General features: G+C 39.4%; 2 protein-coding genes across 2 annotated transcripts; one reads left to right on the top strand and one right to left on the bottom strand.

Moving 5' to 3' along the window:
- Positions 1-2,335: 2,335 nt before the first annotated feature.
- On the bottom strand, positions 2,336-3,361 carry LOC100945401 (olfactory receptor 4C12). Its single transcript, XM_003781315.2, has one exon. The coding sequence runs from the start codon at positions 3,349-3,351 to the stop codon at positions 2,428-2,430; it is 924 nt and encodes a 307-aa protein (XP_003781363.1). The 5' UTR covers positions 3,352-3,361; the 3' UTR covers positions 2,336-2,427.
- Positions 3,362-19,443: 16,082 nt separating this feature from the next.
- LOC100945082 (olfactory receptor 4C5-like) lies at positions 19,444-20,382 on the top strand. Its single transcript, XM_003781314.1, has one exon. The coding sequence runs from the start codon at positions 19,444-19,446 to the stop codon at positions 20,380-20,382; it is 939 nt and encodes a 312-aa protein (XP_003781362.1).
- The last annotated feature ends 214 nt before the right edge of the window (positions 20,383-20,596 follow it).

The following is a 20,596-nucleotide window of genomic DNA, read 5'->3' as shown; positions in this document are numbered from 1 at the left end:
CGAACTTCTTTCTGGGCTCAGCTCCCCGTCTTTGACTTCATAGATTCTGATTCCAACCAGTTTTTCTTCCTTTGTTCAGGAGCCTCTGACCAGGGTTGCTACCAGTCAGCCATCTTCCCAGAATCCCTATTTCAGATTTTTCAATAATATTCCTTCTTTATAAATTCTTGCCCCCATTCTGGTATCAAAGTCTAATTCTTAGAGATCCATCAGAAACCTTTTTGATAAAGAAAAGGAAACTAGATCACTAGAACAAACCTAAAAGTAAAATTATATGGAATTATAACAAATTGGGTTATACAAAATCCTTCCATAAATTGAGTTCTTTTCATTCCTTTTTGTAGACTCTACCATAAAAAGCAGTAGGTAGGTGGAGATTCCACTACCTACTACCATTAATGAAATATAATTTTTACTTAGAGCTGTGCAATGAGCAGAAAAGTATGTAGGATAAAAAGTCACATCTCGATTTATATTTCAATTCTGCTGTGAACTTCAGGTTAGGTTAAATCATGCCATGTCTCTGAGCTTCAATATTCTATAAAACATGCTGTAAGAAATGAGGATAAAATTTGTGCGTCCATTATCTATTTATTGCCTCTCAGCTCCGAATACACCCTTAATTGCCTGTTTCATGTTAATAAAAACAGACCCTGTAAACATTTGTCCCCTACACTTGCCCTGACATGGTGTTAAGCTTCATGTTGGAAAGGGCAACTCTTCCTGATTTAAATATCCTTTTGTTGGGTGGCACCTATGGCTCAGTGAGTAGGGTGCTGGCCCCATATACCAAGGGTGGCAGGTTCAAACCCAGCTCCAGCAAAACTGCAATAAAAAAATAGCCGGGCATTTTGGCAGGTGCCTGTAGTCCCAGCTACTCCAATGGCTGAGGCAAGAGAATCACCTAAGCCCAACAGCTGGAGGTTGCTGTGAGCTGTGATGCCACAGCACCTACTGAGGGGGACAAAGTGAGACTCTGTCTCTAAAATATAAATAAATGTTTTCATCTTGCTCTGTGTAGGTCCCAGTGTTGTAAGGGGTGGAGCAGGGGCAGGCAGGGAGGGACATCTAGCAGTGCTCACTTCCATTGCACCGACAACTTCATGGACAATTTTCCGTTCAGTTTCAATGACAGCTCTGCAGGGAATCACACAGACACTCCAGAATCAGTTTCCCAAGTCCACCTATCTGTAAGTGTTGCTGGGTGTTTTCTGGCAACCTTGGGCCACCTGCACCTGAGAGGGCTGTCTCCTGCTTACCAATCCATATTTCGTCTTTCACCAGCCTCAGCCCACCAGCATCACAGAGGGAGGCTCCCAGCTGGCCAGTCCTAGGCAAGTTTCTTGTCAGCTTCTGTCTAGCTGCCATGATGTAGTTGTGGCCCAAGACAACCCAGAGAACTTGTCCACCATCCAAAAGGCAACAAATATTGCCTTCTTCAAAATATTAGAATCCCAGTCTTGGAGAGAAAGCAAACCTCCCAAATGCATTCCTTTCTTAGATATTCATCTAAGGCATCCTCATTCCCAAGGCAACCTTTAATCATTTTCTCTTGTGTATTTAATACCTTTTTTTTTGAGACGGAATCACACTATGTTACCCTTGGTAGAGTGCTGTGGCATCACAGCTCACAGCAACCTCTAACTCTTGTGCTTAAGTGATTCTCCTATCTCAGCCTCCCAAGTAGCTGGGACTATAGGTGCCACAATGCCCGGCTATGTTTTCATTGCAGTTGTCATTGTTTGGCAGGCCTGGGCTAGGCTCAAACCCATCAGCCTCGGTGTGTGTGGCCAGCACTCTAACCGCTGAGCTATGGGCAGAGAGCCCATATTTAATACCTTTATATAGTTAATAATTGTACGTAAAAATGATTTTTAATAAATTGTACTGCTCAAATTAAGGAAGTTGTGTGGTTTTCTGATTGGATCTTAACTGGTACAATATGGAAAATACTTAATATAACCAGTCTCAAAATCAGTAAGTAAAATGTATCTCCTCTTATGATACAATAAATGTTTAATGAACAATAAAATTGACAAAAGAATTTATTTTAAGGCTACATTCCAAAGTAAAGGAACAACACAGGTTATTTCCAATAGTCAGTAGTAACCAACATCTCAAAGTTACACAATAATATTATTTTAATACCACATATCAATCCAGTATTCTAGATTCATACTTTTAGCATCTGGAGATGTCTCAGATTTCTAGGTACTGGATAAATATTTATTGATTAAGAAGCAATATTGATGAGGACGAGAGGGTGGGATGAGAGACAGTAAGTCTGGATTAGTTCAAAATTTAGCTTTACGCTTTAGCAACTCTCTGGAGCTCCTTGTTAGAGTTGCTGTCATCATCTACAGATCAAGGAGCTTAGACACATATTAGTTTTATATGTAATGAATACTCAGTGATCTTATTTAAGCATTATTTTGAGGTCACTTTTTTTCTCCAGAGCTTCCTTATTGCATTTTTTACCTCAGCATTTCTGAGGGTGTAGATCAAAGGATTTAACATAGGGACCACCATGGTATAAAAGACAGCAACAGCTTTGTCGATGGGCAGAATGGCCACAGGGCGCAGATACACAAATATGCAGGGCAGAGAGAATAAGACAACTGCCGTGATGTGGGAGATGCAGGTGGAGAGGGCTTTGCGCCTCCCCTCCAAGCTGTAGTTCCTCAGAGATCGCAAGATGATCACATAGGAGACCACCAAGAGGAGGAAGTTCAGCAGGCAGATGAACCCGCTGTTGGCGGCCACAAAGAGACCAAGGGTGTGAGTGTCTGTGCAGACAAGGTTCAGCAAAGGGTACAGGTCACACATGAAGTGGTCTATGACATTGGGGCCACAGAAGGGCAGCCAGACTGTAAAGAGGATCTGAATGGTCGCGTGGAGAAATCCCCCCAGCCAGGCCACGCCCAGGAGGAGAACGCACAGCTGGCGGCCCATGACAGTTGCATAGTGCAGAGGCCTGCAGATGGCCACATAGCGGTCATAGGCCATCACCGTCAGCAGGATGATCTCTGCAGCTCCAAAAATGTGTTCTGCATAGACCTGAGCCATACACCCATTAAAAGAGATGATTTTCTTCTCATGAAGGGAGTCCGCGATCAGCTTAGGAGCTGAAGAAGAAGAGTAAACTGTGTCTATCAAGGAAAGGTGGGTCAAGAAGAAGTACATGGGGGAGCTCAGAGCCTGGCTGGTGGCGATGGTCACCACGATGAGCAGGTTGCCCGAGAGGGTTATTATGTACAGAATCAAAAAGACCACGAAGGTGACTTTCTGCATCTTGGGGTCCTGTGTGAGACCGATTAAAATGAATTCAGTCACATTCCTTTTGTTTTCCATCTGTGTCACGTGAGTGCTAGTTTACCTTTAGAAAAAAGAAAACCGTAAAAGAATCAAATAGTCTAAAACTCTGCATTTTCAGTACACTGATACCTCGCGGACAATTCCTTCTCTTCCCCCAAAGTCTCTGGTAATAGATACTTCAAAACTTCCCTAGCTGTCTCTCTTAGTTTTTTATTATCTTGACCTCGAACATATTCTTACATGTATAAGATATAGAAGAAAGATGTCCACTTAGGAGGATCAGGGTAGTCATTGTGAAACTTCACTTGGACCTCAATATAATGAAATAATGTAGTCATTAGAAGTAATAATTTGGGGCTCGGCGCCTGTGGCTCAAGCGGCTAAGGCGCCAGCCACATACACCTAAGGTGGCGGGTTCGAATCCCCAGCCCGGGCCCACCAAACAACAATGATGGCTGCAACCAAAAAAATGGCCAGGCATTGTGGCGGGCGCCTGTGGTCCCAGCTACTTGGGAGGCTGAGGCAGGAGACTCACTTGAGCCCAGGAGTTGGAGGTTGCTGTGAGTGTGATGCCATGGCACTCTACCCAGGAGGATAGCTTGAGGCTCCATCTCAAAAAAAAAAAAAAAAAGAAGTAATAATCTGGGAGACTAATAAGATTTTAAAATGAATGTGTGAAATAATTCATTCATTAATAATTCACTTCATTAATACCAATTAATTAAAAACCAACATATCGTCTGTGTATGCCTAATTATAATTATAAAAATATACCATAAGTAAAAAGTTAGTGATAATAAGTTGTAGAATTAGTATTTCAAGATTACAGATTTAATATGTATATTTTAAGATGAAAATTTAAATTCAAAAATTTCACTTATAAAATTTTATACAGGTTTTGTTTCACCTATGTTAAAACATAGGCATTTTAAAAATTGATAAGGAAATAATATATTTAGGACATTTACTTCTGGACATGAAGTTATGGGTTTTCTTAATTTCTTTTTGTGTGTGTGTGTGTGTTTTATTTTCTCTATACATGTACATGTGTTTATTTGGTTTCCACTTTTTGCCTTCAGAAAATTAAAGAGACTTAAAATTTAATAACAATAACAATGTTTAAGGTAAGGACTAGAAACAAAAACCTCATAGGGTTTTTTATTTCTTTATGTTTTTTAGTATTTTCCAGATTTCTACAGTTTGTTTTACTAATTGTATAATCATAAAATAAATAAAATTTTTATATATTTTCTTAGAGGCCTGAAGTTGAAACCACTTGAGTGGTATATACAGGAAAACAAACACAGGGAATTACACATGGGCACATCACGAAACTCAGGAAATATTATCTGAATGTAATTAAAGTAACTGCTATAATGTGCTCATGAAATTGTTGTTACTGGTTCACCAAATGGACACGGAACAAGGGACTGACAGGACACTAGCTGCTCTGAGAAGCAAAGGATAGAGGAAGAGACTTCCATGATTGCCCCAGGGATAACTTAAAATTTTCCTAAGTATCATCTTTAGTCTACCAGTCACAGATCATTAATCTCTGATTTTAACTTATTCCATTAATACCAATAGTTAATAAGCCTGAATAACCCACCACCATCTGTTTAACAGTCTGTTTTCATTTACTTGAAGAAGAATGTCCATATCACTCAATTACACTTCAAGACAGTATTTAAAACTAAGTTTTGCCGTTGTTAATTTTCACTCTTTCCTGGACCTCAAATTTGTTTTCTCTCTTTTTTTTTTCTTCTTCCACTTTAAGTGTTGTTAAAGCAAGAAGGCAGGGAGGGTAAAATGAATTGTCCCTGTCATGTGGTACATGAAGTACATAGAAAGAAAACCCTTCCCACTGATCCCTTCACTGAGAGGCTGTCCTAAGACCTCCAAGCCAGCATTCTGGTCTCCCTCCTGGATAACCCCATCCAACAGAGAAGCCTTTCAGGGACAAGAACCCTTGAGAATAAAGTTGAGTACCCTTCTAATTGTCAACTCTTCCCTAGAGAAGGCCTTTGAGAGAAACAGCTGACTAATAGGTTTTTATAACTTCCGGAAGGTCTGTGCAAAAGGCTGTATTACAAGATCAAAATCAGACAGAAAACCCCGAACTTGACTCATTCATCGTCATTACTTCGCTCATTAGCTCAGGTTCTTGCAGATCTTGAAGTAATAGGAATAAATGTAAAGAACCGTTCTCTCTTATGAATTCCATCTGTTTTCCAATCCCCCTGAGACACAAACATACAAACAAAACAGTTTCATGTTAACACTGATGTCCTTGATGTCCACTGTTAATTGGCAAACCTAAAACACAGGCTCAGTTTCTTTTTCTTTCCTAGTCCAAAGACCAATAGTGTACCTTTACCACTTAAACCCTCTAATATCCATATTTTTACAGAAATGAAAAATAGAAAAAAGTGTCAATCTAGCAGAAAGACTCTGACTGTCCACAAAAGGCCCTTGGACTGCAAATGAGAGGCAAGGACCTCAACAGACAAACTTCTTCCCCAACAGAGAAACCTTTCTCACTTGTTCAAATTCCATATACTCAAGCAGGTGGAAATGCAAACCTTTACTATCGCTCTGCTTTTCCTCCTTCTTAATGACGTGCAGAGATTTATGTCTATACCACATACTCCCTATGAGAATTGTTAATTTTTACTGAGTGTTGGCCATGTGCTCAGCTCTATACTAAATGCCTTACGTGCATTCTTTCGCCTAATCCTCACAACAGTGTTACGAGGTTGGTTATCCATATTTTAAAGAAAAGGAAAATGGGGGTGGTACCCGCAGCTCAAGGAGTAGGGTGCCAGCCCCATATACCAGGGGTGGTGGGGTCAAGCCCAGCCCTGGCCAAAACTGCCAAAAAAAGAAAGGAAAGGAAAACTTAAAGAAAAGGAAACTTTGCTTAGGAGAAAGATGACTTCTCCAAAATCATAATGATAAAAGAAGGAGATAGGGCTGTATTCAAATCTATTACAGGGCATCTGTAGCATTTATTCCGTGCCTCTCCAGTTGGGATCCCGTTTACTTCTTAGAATCAGCAGTGCTGAAGTTTGGATAAGTGGGCTAGTACCTAAAGCTACCACCTGTGATCACAGGAAACCCCTTGTAGTCTTTTGCTAAGACATGAAATATAGAGTCAGAGGTTAGTGAGTTCAAGGGCCCATTGGACAAGATTCTAGAGTTGTACATTAGAAATCCTCAGATTCTTTGCATTTTATCAACTTCTAGGTGCTTTAAAGATGAGGAAACTGAGGGTCAGTGAGGTAAAGTCCAAGAAAAAACAGATATTTGATTCAAAGAACAATAAGAATTCAGGTCTACTAATCCCCAAAACAGCAATTTTTTTCACCACTATATTTTGCATTCTTTAAGATGCCTTATTATGAATTAAAAATTATTTTCTTCTCTTATCTTTAGTAATAACTGTCTTGATTCTCTAACTAAGAAGGAGGGGTACAGGGATATGTAAATTCAGCCATATTTCTGGGACCACATCTACTGTAGCATAAACAAAGTCCCACCTGCTTAGATCAATATTTGAGAATTTGAATAGACTCAAAACAAAAAGTGTCTCCAAGCATGGAGTTCAGTATAGATTCCCAACCACAGCAGAGGGTAAACTCTTTCCTTGCAGATTCTATGTTTTAATAAAATTACTTTTTGGATCTCTGTTTTAGAGCCAAAAGTTTCCCTTGAAAAACAGAATCCACGTCCTGTCCTCCCCTCCTCCCATGCTGAGCTGTCCTGACCTCGGGGGTGGTCACACGCCCTGTCTCAGCTCTGCCTCCACTCTGCCTTTCTTTAATCTCAGTTACCTCTCGTATCACCTTGTATTAGGACAAAATGAGATTTTTTTCCCTTTCTTTCATCCCTGGAAATTTTCAAAGCCAGAGCATTCTGTTAAGAAAAGGAGTATCTGTGTATAAGCTCATCTCTGACTGTCCAATCCATCATATCACACACCCTCCCCTTGGTGGAAACCTCCACAGACCCATCCAGCTACCACACTCTCCACACTCAGAAGCCTAGAATTAACTCAGGGCTCCATAAAATCTAAACTTTTCCTGATAGATTGACAATATACCCATATACAGTGAGGAGAAAAATATTTTTGAAAAACATTTTAAACTATCTAGAAGTGGTCCATCATCAAATATCAAAAGCAATGCCCTGTTTGAATGATAAATCCCCTAGGAGAAAGAGCCAATGTAAGAACCTCTATTAAAGATCAGCAATTCAAGATAACTTACTGTGGTTGCCTCTGCAGTTTAGGGGAAGGCCCAATGTATTCAGAAATGAGAATTAACCATTATATGTAGCTGTCCAAATAATATGGTAGGTCATGTATATTTCCCAAGGCCTCCCTGATGAGACAATATTACAAAAATCAGGGAATGTCAAAATAGTACAAATTTTTCCAAATGGATTCAGCAAGCATTTCCAAAACTACAATGCCTTTGAAATTCAAGGAAAAGGATAAGAAGATTCTATTCTGCCTTTGAAATCCAAAGTCCTCAGGTACTACAGAGAATCTTCTGATCTTCCCCAGCACCTATATCTATGTCAGGAAACAAGAGATACAATTATGCTAACACTTAATGCCCCTCTCTTATTCTGTCCTTAAAATGAGAAAACAGCTGCTTCCTGAATCATAGTGATACTGGTAACATTCAAGCGCCTGTCCTTATAGCTAAGGTTTTGCCCTCCCAGGAATTAATTATCTTTGTTTTTTAAACATTTTCTCTTAGAAACAGGTAATTTGGGAATCTTCGTCTATAAACAATACATATTCACCTGATAGGGGTTTTTTGCCCCTGCACTTTAAACTGATCTATTAATATCCTATATTCCTGGTCTAAAATATTATGCAATAAATCATTTCGGTATCATGAACTGGAACATGAAGGACCCCAAATGCTATGTGAATAGTAACGTGGAGTTTCATTCAAGTTGCGTGTCCCTAAGGAAATTTCCTCACTGAGGCCATAGAGGAGGTTCAGATACTGAATCAATCTCTCAACTGTACTAGAAACACGTCAGCTCCTATTCCATCCAGAGGAATTCTGTTTGCAGAATTTTCTTCTTCATTTTGACTTTGGCCAGGTTGGTTGCTATGTGTCTTGGAGATGACCTACTTGCTATGAATCTTTCTGTTGGTCAATGTCCATCTTATATCTGCATGTCTAAATTTCTGGCAATGTCCGGGAACTTTTCCTCAATAAAATTCTCAGATAGATTTTCCATGTTAGGTCTTTTTTCTTCACCCTCCAGGATACCTGTAATTTGAATGATAGTTTTTTCACATAGTCCCCTATCTTTCTTCATGATTGCTCAGATATTTTTATACTGGGCTTTGCTTCTTTGAATGACAATGTTATCTTTACAGCCTTGACTTTAAGCCCTAAGATTCTTTCTTCTCCATGATTGAGCTTCTGTTGTTAAAGCTTTCAACTTCATTTTGAAATTCCTTGAATGACTCTTTTCTTTACATTTTATTATATCCTTTCTTATGTTGTCTAACTCTCTAGGGTCTTTTTCAATTTTTTCGTTGATTTTCTGGAATTTTTTTGCTTCTTTTTGTTGGTTTTCAATTTTCTCTTCCATTCTAGTCATTGTATTTGCCGTCTATATTCTGAATTCCATTCCTGTCATCTTGACAACTTCCTTGTGGGTGGAGTCCACTACTGTAACTCCATTGTGTTCTCCTGGTGATGTTGAACTATTTTGTTTGTTGATGTTGCTGAGGTCTTTGGCTGGTTTCTTCTCATCTGGCTTCTCTTTTCTCAGCTCTGGGTTTATAGCTATGCAGGGGACCTGTTCCTTTTGCTGGGGATTCTCTTGAACCAAGTCTTAGAGTGACAGCTAGTTAGGGTTGAGGGTCCTGAGGGAAATGTTAGGCCTCAGAGAGGTTCTGCCAGCCCAACAGTAGTGGTGGGGATTCAGTTTTGAGGTCTTGGGGTCCAGGCACCACTCTGGATTCTCAGCACTATAGTTGCAGACTAGTGAGGGCCCTAGAGCTACAGGGGCAAAGCCTTGGACCTGGGCACAAGTGTGCTTCAGAGTTGGCTCTGGAGATTTCAGAGGCAAAGCCACCCACATAGGGGGCTGTTCCACCAGTGTGGACTGCTGGTGCCCAGTCACCCAGGCAGGGGATCTCTCAGTCACCCGGGTTTCACATTGGTGGGCCAGAGGTCAACCAGGTTTCTCACCCCACACCTAGGACACAGTGAACCTGTCATCTGAATAAAAAAAGGTTTAAAAAGAACATGAAACAGTGACCATATCCCTAAACAATTATTTTTACTTTTCTTATAACTTGATTAATCTTTCTATGCATCATCCATAGTCATCTAAAATGTTATCAAATGTTAACAGAGGTATTACAGTTTTCATTTTGCTAAAACCAGATTCACCTAATTTTTGGTCAGTCTGATTCCAAAGATATTACAATAATTAAGGGCTTCACTACAGACATATGAAAAAATGCTCATCATCATTAATCATCAGAGAAATGCAAACCAAAACTACTTTGAGATATCATCTAACATTAGTAAGATTAGCCCACATCAGAAGATCCTAAAACCAGAGATGCTGGCATGGATGTGGAGAAAAGGGAACACTTATACACTGCTGGTGGGAATGTAAACTAATATGTCCCTTTTGGAAAGATGTTTGGAAAACACTTAGAGAACTAAAAATAGACCTGCCATTTGATCCTACAATTCCTCTACTGGGTATATATCCAGAAGACCAAAAATCACACTACAATAAAGATATTTGTATCAGAATGTTCATTGCAGCCCAATTCATAATTGCTAAATCATGGAAGAAGCCCAAGTGTCCATCGATCCACAAATGAATCAATAAATTGTCATTTATGTATACCATGGAATATTATGCAGCCTTAAAGATGGAGACTTTACCTCCTACATGTTTACATGGATGGAGCTAGAATATATTCTTCTTAGCAAAGTATCTCAAGAATGGAAGAAAAAGTGTCCAATGTACTCAGCCCTACTATGAAACAAATTTATAGCTTTTGTATGAAAGCTATAGCCCAATTATAGCCCAAAAATATGGGGAAGAGGGAGAAGGAAGGGAGGGAAGGGGGGAGGGTAGGGGGAGGGATGGTGAGGTACATGTGAATCTTTCTAAATGTAGAATATAAATGTCCTAACACAATAACTAAGAAAATGCCATGAAGGCTATGTTAACCAGTTTGGTGAAAATATTTCAAATTGTATATAAAACCAGCACAATATACCCCATGACTGCATTAAGGTACACAGCTATGATTTAATAAAAAAATAAAATAAAATAGGTATAGGGCTTTCCAGTTTTTTTTGTTTAATTTTGTGAAAGTTTTGGTAAATTATATCTTTAAAGGAAGGTTTATTTAAGTTGCCAATTGATAATAAAGTTTTTCATAATATTCTTATCTTCTCAATATCTGTAGAATCTGTTGTGATAATTTTATTTTTACTGTTAATATAATTTATTCTGTTTTCTCTTTTTGCTTGACCAATAACTCAGGGATTAAAATTTTGTGGACCTTTTGGTTTGCTAAAAAACAAAAACAAAAACAAAAAAATAATTCAGGGCTTCAGATCATTACCCTAAAGCATTTTCTCATCAGTGAATTTCCAAACTCTTCATTTAACCATGAAGCCACATCAGGAAAATTAATGTTTCACACACCACATGTCAGGTAAAATTAAAGTATTAGTCTCTTCTTGTCCAAAGAGAAACAATGTTTTCCCATATACCACACTTACTCGGTGACTGGAGTGGTGACTCACCACAAATTAAACAGATACATAGGTTATCAATCACAGTGATACATGGCTGTGATTGTGTGCACCTGGGAGACAGCAATTTCTGAATGTTATTTCTCACACTTGTTCTGTCAAATAAGAACCCAAAGACAGGCTCGGCACCTGTGGTTCAAGTGGCTAAGGCACCAGCCACATACACCTAAGGTGGCAGGTTCAAATCCAGCCCAGGCCCGCCAAACAACAATGATGGCTGCAACCAAAAAATAGCCGGGCATTGTGGAGGGCGCCTGTGGTCCCAGCTACTTGGGAGGCAGAGGCAGGAGACTCACTTGAGCCTAGGAGTCGGAGGTTACTGTGAGCTGTGATGCTATAGCACTCTACCCAGGGGGATAGCCTGAGGCTCTGTCTCAAAAAAAAAAAAAAAAGAACCCAAAGACCAAACAACCTCAGAAGAATTCCAAATGTGCACTCACAAGGTGTTTTTAGTGTCACCAAGATGTATCACATAGGCGACTTCTTAAATTCATGGCTAGAATGCATTTTGAATCCAGATTGGGGGGTGGCATTTGATCTCCACCACCAAATGAAGAATGTGGTTTCTATGAATGAACAACTTCACTTTTATGACTTTCCATAAATATAACTAATATATAATATTTCTCTGTTGCTCCTACCCTCTTACGTGGCACTAAGGTAATAGTAAATTTTACTTTTTTGTATTACTCCTTTTGGGGGGGGGGGCTTTTTGCAGTTTTTGGCCAGGGCCAGCTTTGAACCCACCACCTCCAGTGTATGAAGCCAGCGCCCTACTCTTTTGAGACACAGGTGCTACCCTGTATTACTCATTTTTTCCTTCTCATATTAGCAGCAATTACTTCTCCTTTTTTGCCATTTGAACTAATTTTCACCCAGACCCTTCATCTGATACAACCCAGGGTTTCGTTTACCATCAGATATATAAGGCCCATTTCACAGACCATACTGCCTTCCTGTGATATGCCATGAAGAACACCACTCACAGTTCTGCCCATAAGTGGGCTGACCTTTTCCCTCTCCATTCAACTGTTCTCTGTTGCTGGTTTCCATGCTGAGTGATGGTCTCCACTCTGGAGCCACCCTCATCAAGAGATGCCTCTTATGCTGCGTGTTAGGCATCTTCTAATAACTGATCATAGGACTCATGCAGTTATGAGGTTAGATACCTTGACATGAAACAGAGAGCTCAAAGGCAAAGCAGCCTCTTACCTATGGCTGCAATGAGTTCCCCCTTTAACCTATTTTTTTTTAATTTCAGATTAATATGAGAGTACAATTGTTTAGGTTACATTGTTTTCATTTCTAAAGTAAAAATTCAAGTTGAGCAGCATTCACCCAGGGGGCATGCTGAACACCCTCACGTTGTACACATTAGTTGAGAGCCTGTCAATCACCCTCCCTCTTCCCTTTCCCTTCTCCCTCCTCTCCGCTCGCCCTTAGTAGACTATACTTGTGTTTTTCTCTCATATGGGAGTGTAGTTGTTGATTTTATTGGGTTTATACTATTATTGAGTACATTGGATCCCTGTTTTTCCATTCTTGTGAACCGGGGGTTCAGAAAAGTTGAGTAACTTGCCCAAAATTACACAGCTTGGTCAGGATTCAATAAAGATAGCCAACAGTATAGTGGCAATGGAAAATGCAAACATTCCTCTCAATTTAATCCAGAAAATATTTTCCAAATGTTTTCTATGTACAATGTACTAGCTGTATTTTACATACTATCTTTGATAACCCTAATTTAAGGCTGTTTTATAGGCTCAAGTATGTTAACTGACAAGCATAGAGCCCTACAGTAAATAGAAGATTGAAAATCATATCCAGGTTCTGTCTACTGTGTATTATTTCTTTAAGACCCTACCACATCCCATTCACATAGAGGATGTTTCTTGCCCTACGTCTGAATTTCTGCTTGGTCTTCCTTTCCATTCCACAGGCATCAGGAAATTTCCAGAATCAAAATTTTCAAGATAGAGGCCAGGCTTGGTGACTCATGCCTGTAATCCTAGCACTCTGAGAGGTCAAGGTGAGAGGATGACTTGAGGTCAGGAGTTTGAGACCAGCCTGAGCAAGAGCAGACCCCCATCCCTACTAAAAATAGGAAAAAAATCTAACCTGGGCAACAAGGTGAGACTGTCTCAAAAAAAACCTTCGAAGTTGGAGCTCAGGCAGTTCCCCAGGATACAGGCCACAGGTAGAAAGGGAAGATGAAAGATCTTCTCTTTTCACCATGCTTCTCTTTTATGGACAGTTGCAGCACATGGGATCTGGCTGAGGAATATGTGCTGCTTGCCACTACTGGTTCAACCAAAGCTGCTAAAGAATTCACAGCTGGTCTGTGTCAGCACCTCCTCGCCCACCACACCCAACAGATGAGACACATCACAGAATCAGTGTCTAGTCAAGTATAGTATCATAAGAGTTAGAGCCTGAATCAACCTGAATTTAAATTCAAAACCTGCCAATAATTAGCTTGTTGACCTTGATTAAATGATACTTTTTCAGAGTGAGCATCAATTTCCTCATGCATTAATATCTTCCTTATGGGGATTCTGTGTGAATTAGATGAGATACCACACTTAGCAAAGTGGCTGGTGGAAAAGTGCTGATTATTTGTTACTTCCCATCGTATCCACATTTCCTTCATCTCCATCTACAACCATTTCAGGGAATCTTACTCCACTATCAGATTTGTTAGTGGAGGGAAAGTCAGACTCTCATAGAAATATTTCATAATTGTAATTTATGACTGAGTATTCAATACCTAAAACATTGGCCTTTCTTCTCTCATAATTTCTGGAACTTCCTGGATCCTCCCAACCATAAGAGCAAGGAAGCCAAGCTACTACGTATGAGTTGAGACAATTCTTCTAAGAAACCTGAATCCGTCACGCGTGAGCCCTGATTTCCTACACAGAGTGACAGCAGATAACCGTGAGCGTTTACACTTTGCCAACCACTATTCTAATTACTTTACATGCATCATCTCCTATAATCCTCAAAACAGTCTGAGAAGGTAGGTACCATCACCACCCCTTCCTTACAGATGTGGAAACTCAAGTATAAAGAGGCTGAAGAACCAAGGCAGTTAGTAAGTAGGAGAGCCAGTGAAGCTCTCGCTCCCCAGCATGCCTCAGTTATTTAATATTAAAGAGCAGTTTTTATAAGCACCCACACTTCCATGTGAAAGCTAAACCCAACTATAGCCCAAGATGAAGGGGAAAGAGGAGAGGGAGGGGAGGGGAGAAGATGGGGGAAGAGAGGGTAATTGGTGGGACCACACCTACAGTGCATTTTATAAGGGCACATGTTAAATCCACTAAGGGTAGAATATAAATATCTTAACACAATAACTAAGAAAATACAGTGAAGGTTACGTTAACCAGTCTGATGAAAGTATTTCAAATTGTATATAAAACCAGCACAGTGTACCCCATAATTGCATTAATGTACACAGCTATGATTTAATTTAAAAAAAAAAAAAGCAATTTCTCTAGTTTACACGTGTCTATCCTTGGGCATTAATAATAGCGGTTTTGCACTGACTCAGACATTTTCACACATTATCTCGCTCATTCCTCCCTATAATTGGTCTTGGCTGATCTGAATTCATACCTCTGGCCTGAACAGACCCCACTTTGCCCTAAACACATGGCCACCTGACACGAGAACAAAATGGAGTTCTATGTGAAAGGAAGAAACAGAAAATATCTCCTCTGCAGGAAACTAACAAAGGTCTACCCACCCAATATACCCATAGAATACCTAACTCTGTGGGACAGGCTCACGGTTCATGCAACTAAATTTCCATGAACAGGACCTTCTGTGCCTAGTTTCTTGGGCTCTAACAGCACTGCCTAACCTCCCAAGAGAGGCTGTTAAGCCAGGCTAGTTTGGCTCTCTCCTCACTCTTTGGACACAGATGTCATGCTCACAAGAGAAAGAGAGAGAAAGAGAACAAGGATAAATTGGTTTGGCTGTCATCTTGGCTGAAGCTGCTGATTTTAATCCTCTGGGAGCTGAAAGGTTAGAGCACCCCTAACTTCTCATACTTGAGTAATATCCATAAAATATTTCCCTGAATCTACATGTGAAAGTGTTTATAAAGATAGGACTCTGACGATTGCTGACCCAGGAAGACCACATAAGCATAATCAACTACAAATCACAAATACTCTTTGGTTCTGTTTCCCACTCATTTGGATCCAGACTTCCAGGGACCAAAGGAGCAATCAGCACACAAGCTTACTAAGAAAAAGGCTTAAAATAGATGACTTTGGGGACCTGCTATTCCAAGGCACCTTTAATTTGCTGCTGATTTCGTGGTGCTTGCAATCATTTTTATAACACACTTCACCTGGTCATCAAGAAAGACTAGAAAATGTGTTGTAAGGAAACTCGGAGAAAGTTGTGCTTTGATGGTTAGAGGGGTTTTGCCCCCCTTCAATTCCTTTTGAAGACTAATGGGAGCCTAAGTAAAGCTATGGAAGCTACCTAAAGAAATTCATTTCCTGAGCTGGATTGCTGACACCCTCTCCATAGTGGTATGACCATACAGAGCAGTGATTTTCAACCCATGTGCTGTGAGAGGATCTTAGGTGTGCCAGGAAAATTTTTAAAGATAATTAAATTATTTTCAAAAGAAGTTCAAAGCACAGTAAGTATATCCTTTTTCTACTCTTTTTTTTTTTGATCAAAATAATTTAAATGTGCTGTGGAAGTTTAACTATAGATTCAAGTGTGCCGTGAGGTTTAAAAAAGGTTGAAAACCACTGCTATAGAGCAAAATAAACTCAGCTCATGAACTCAACTTTATTTAGGAAGTCTCTCCTAGCAACCATTTTTAAGTCACTCACTGAGGAAAGGATACATTATACTTAAGTTAAAAATAGGTGAATCTATAAAGCAGAGGTTTGCCATGGGTCAGTGAATGCAAACTCCAGGCAAACTCTACAAATAAGATGGCTTGTTTGGAATGAACCTATTACTTATTTTCCTTATTAGTCATTTTTTAATAATGGCGATACTAGAGTTATCAATTTACAGGTGAGTTGGATTTAAATATATTTTTCTACTGCCACATATTTTTATGAGTAATAACTAGTATACCCAGTCTACTAAGAAAAAACAGTCACTCAGGATATTAGAGACCCAGGTCTGATAAGAAAATAAAATTTATTTTATTAAATTGTTTTACTGGCATAAAGGCAATATAGTCCTTTTGTGGAAAATTCAGATCAGAAATTTTTTAGGGTGGCACCTGTGGCTCAATGAGTAGGGCACTGGTCCCATATGCCAAGGATGGTGGGTTCAAACCCGGCCCCAGCCAAACTGCAACAAAAAAATAACCGGGCGTTGTGGTGGGTGCCTGTAGTCCCAGCTACGTGGGAATCTGAAGCAAGAGAATCACCTAAGCCTAAGAGCTAGAGGTTGCTGTGAGCTGTGACACCACAGCACTCTACCAAGGGTGACAAAGTGAAACACTGTCTCTAAAAAAAAAATTTTTTAAAAAGAAGAAATTTTTTAAAAGAACACAAAAATTGCCTTGAATTTCAAATTCAGATAAATGTGATTAGTCTTTCACATACTTTTTTCAGTTGATTTTCTATGGAAATAGGACATTTTAGACAATTTAGATCATAATATACATAAGCTGTCTTGTGTTTTCCTCTCAGTATTATATTGAAAGAATCTTTCCAAATCATTAATTTTTTCTTGCAAATAACTCATGTCTACTTAACATATCATCACTATAATTCACTTGACTTTTCTCTGTATGTAGCAATTTAGATTGCTTTTACTTTTTCATTAGTATAAAAATATTATGAAACACAACCTGTAGACATCATTTTTATTAAGCATAGATGTATAAAAACAAGGAACACTGTAACAAGAGATGTGACCACAAATTATTATATGGGTTCAAACTTCTTTCTAGAAAGTTTTATATCAACACACTCACCAGCACTGAATAATATAACTGTCCTAAATCTTCACCAGTTTGCCAGTTAGCTTTTCATTGTTTTTAATTTGCATGTGACTTATGAAATTTTTAGATGCCTAATGTTTTCTCTAAGAATTGTTTTTTACTAGTTTTGCCCCTATTTTGGTAATCTGGTGAGTGAACTTTTAATTTATTTAAAATTATTCCTATAATCACAATTGTCACACTTGTTGCTAATATTCCTCCCCTGTGTTCTATATATTTATGTAGATGAATTCATCAGTTTTATCCTGTAGTTTGTATCATTGTGTTTTTGTTTAAAAATTTCTTTCCTTACCCAGAGATTAGAGATAAACTAATCTCATTGTTTTCTTGTTTTTTAATAGATCTATGTCTTATTTCAAGTCTTTAATACATGCTATTCATTTTTTTCTCATTTTTTTCTCTTTTTCATTTTTTGGTAATGGCATGAAGTGAAATTTTACTTTGTTTTGGGAAATGCCTACTCGATTTTTTTTTTTGTTTGTTTGGTTGGTTTTTTGTTTTTTTGCAGTTTTTGGCCAGGGCTGGGTTTGAACCCACCACCTCTGGTATATGGGGCTGGTGCCATACTCCTTTAAGCCACAGGCACCACCCCCTTATTCAGGTATTTTAAAAATCTTTTATGAGTTATACACAAAAATCTTTTTAAATATTCTTCACAAATAATGTCCTTTTGGAATTTGGCCATACTTGCTTTTATTGAGATTACTTGTATTCATCAGTTTTATTTGGTTGGGTTTTGTTTTTGTTCTTATTTCTTGAGACAGAGTCTCATTTTGTCACCCTCGGTAGAATGCCACAGCATCATAGCTCACAGCAACCTAAAACTCTTAGGTTTAAGCGATCCTCTCACCTCAGCCTTCCAAGTAGCTAGAACTACAGGTGCCTGCCATAAGCTGGGCTATTTTTAGAGACAGTGTCTTGCTCTGGCTTAGGATGGTCTCCAACTCTTGAATTCAGGCAATCCACCTGCCTTGGCCTCCCAGAGTGCTAGGAATACAGGCATAAGCCACCTCATCTGGCCTTACTTGTATTTTTTAAATATCCAAAAGCTTTTGGGTTTACTTTTTAAGTCTAGTATTTTTCTATTTCCTGATGTATTGATTTCTGTATTCCACCTTTTTTTTTGAGTTTTTCACTTCTTGAGTTGAGTACTTATTAATAGTTCATTTATTTTCTCTTAATATTACAACAATCAAATATTTCAAGGATAAGAGTATGATACGTGGGATCTTTTCATTTTGTTCTTTTGATTTACCTTCAAGGTACAAACTCTATTATCTGTAATACCGATATTCTTCAATACCTCTGGGCCATTTATTTTTCCCTTTATATATGAAAAATTTAGGCACTCTAATAGTGAGATAGACTGAGATTTATACACAACATCACGTGGCTAAGAATCAGTGAAAATGGAATATAAAAATAATCTATCTAATTCTGGAGAGCACACTCTGTCCCATAAATTGTGGTGCTTTTGTTGCCTCATATTAAAAGTATCTGTTTTCTAAACAGATCCAGATTATTTTTCATAGTCTTCCTTCCACTGGGCTTTGAAAATGCCTCTGAAATCAAAACATGACAGAAGCTCTCCAGATAGTAAATTCTGAAGTTTCAAATAAACGTGGGGAATGTCACTCTGCATCGTGCTGTCTTATCCTCTGCAGGTCGTGCCTCTTCCAGGGGCGTCTGGTGATGTTCTTAGACAATTCTGTCCAGATGTAGCACAAACTCACTAATCTACCTGCCAGGAGGCATCTTACTGCAGCCCCAAACATTCATTCTGTTCATTTGATTCTGAAATGTGACAACAGCATCCCTAATTTCAAATTAAACTCACCTGACATTTTATAGTTAGCCTGAAACAAGTGTAACACCAATAACAAACCGCGCTGTAGCCTCATCAGCACACGTGGCTAGAGAAAAACACGGAGAAGGAGACTCTTGAATCCAAGCCCCTGCCACTCTGTGTGGTCCTCTTTTCATTCCTGTTTGTTATGAGAAAGAAAAATACTATGGGGGTGAGTGAGAAAGGTGCCTAACCCATCAACATCAGGGACCGTGTTTGTATATCTGGATGAACAGATGTCTCTGGGCTGTGTCTGTACCAGAAGGAAAAGAGGGACAAGTGTCATCATGCACTAATAATATGACCCCAGTTGAAGTTTGGGGTTTATCTGCTTGCGAATTCCATCAGTGGTACAGAAAATAATCCTGACTGAAGTTATTTTCTTGTTCATGATGTATGTGCCACAATTATAGACCTTCCTTGTCCTATTTTCAGGTAAATCAATTAAACACCTCACTGGATTCATGGAGCAAGTGAATAATGTGACAGAATTCATCCTGCTCGGCCTGACGCAGAACCCAGATGTGCAGAAACTCTTGTTCGCCGTGTTCACAGTCATCTACTTCCTCACCCTGACAGGCAACCTCCTCATTGTGGTCACAATCACCACCAGCCCAGCCCTGGGTTCCCCCATGTATTTTTTTCTGTCTTTTTTGTCCTTCATAGATGGCTGCTGCTCTTCTACCATGGCCCCCAAAATGATCTTCGACTTACTCGCTGAAAAGAAAACTATCTCCTTCCGTGGGTGCATGACTCAGCTCTTTGCAGAACACTTCTTTGGGGGAGTGGAGATCATCCTGCTGGTGGTGATGGCCTATGACCGCTATGTGGCCATCTGCAAACCTCTGCACTACATGATCACAATGAACAGGCAGGTGTGTGGCCTCCTGGTGGCCACGGCCTGGGTCGGAGGACTTCTCCACGCTGGGATTCAAATTCTTTTCATGGCCTGGTTGCCTTTCTGTGGGCCCAATGTCATTGACCATTTCATCTGTGACCTCTTTCCTCTTCTGAAACTCTCCTGCGCTGACACACACTTCTTTGGACTCTTTGTTGCTGCCAACAGTGGACTGATGTGCATGCTCATTTTTTCTATTCTTATCGCCTCCTATGTCCTCATCCTTTGCTCACTAAGGACCCACAGCCCTGAAGGGCAACGGAAGGCTTTCTCCACCTGTGCCTCCCATATCACTGTAGTCGTCCTATTCTTTGTACCCTGTATATTCGTGTACCTTCGGCCCATGATCACCTTCCCCATTGATAAAGCTGTGGCTGTGTTTTATACCATGGTCACACCCATGTTAAACCCCTTAATCTATACCCTCAGAAACGCAGAGGTGAAAAATGCCATGAGGAAGTTGTGGTCCCAGAGAATAATCTTAGGTAACAATCTGTGTGAATAGAGAATATAAAAACAAAATCTATTTATATTTGAACAACATGTGTAACTAATGGAAAGAAATAATCCTGATCTTGAAGTCAGAATATGGGAGGTTAAGTATATTTTGTTCCTCTTGTTTTCTTTTCTTTTTTTTTTTTTCTTTGAGACAGAGTCTTACTCTGTTGCCCTGGGTAGAGTGCTGTGTCATCATAGCTCACAGCAACCTCAGGCTCTTA

Source organism: Otolemur garnettii, unplaced genomic scaffold (assembly GCF_000181295.1).
Source record: "Otolemur garnettii isolate 467f Iridium unplaced genomic scaffold, OtoGar3 scaffold00001, whole genome shotgun sequence".
NCBI classification, from domain to species: Eukaryota; Metazoa; Chordata; class Mammalia; order Primates; family Galagidae; genus Otolemur; species Otolemur garnettii.
Note: the sequence above shows the minus strand (reverse complement) of the source record. Positions and strands in the feature narration are given on the sequence as shown.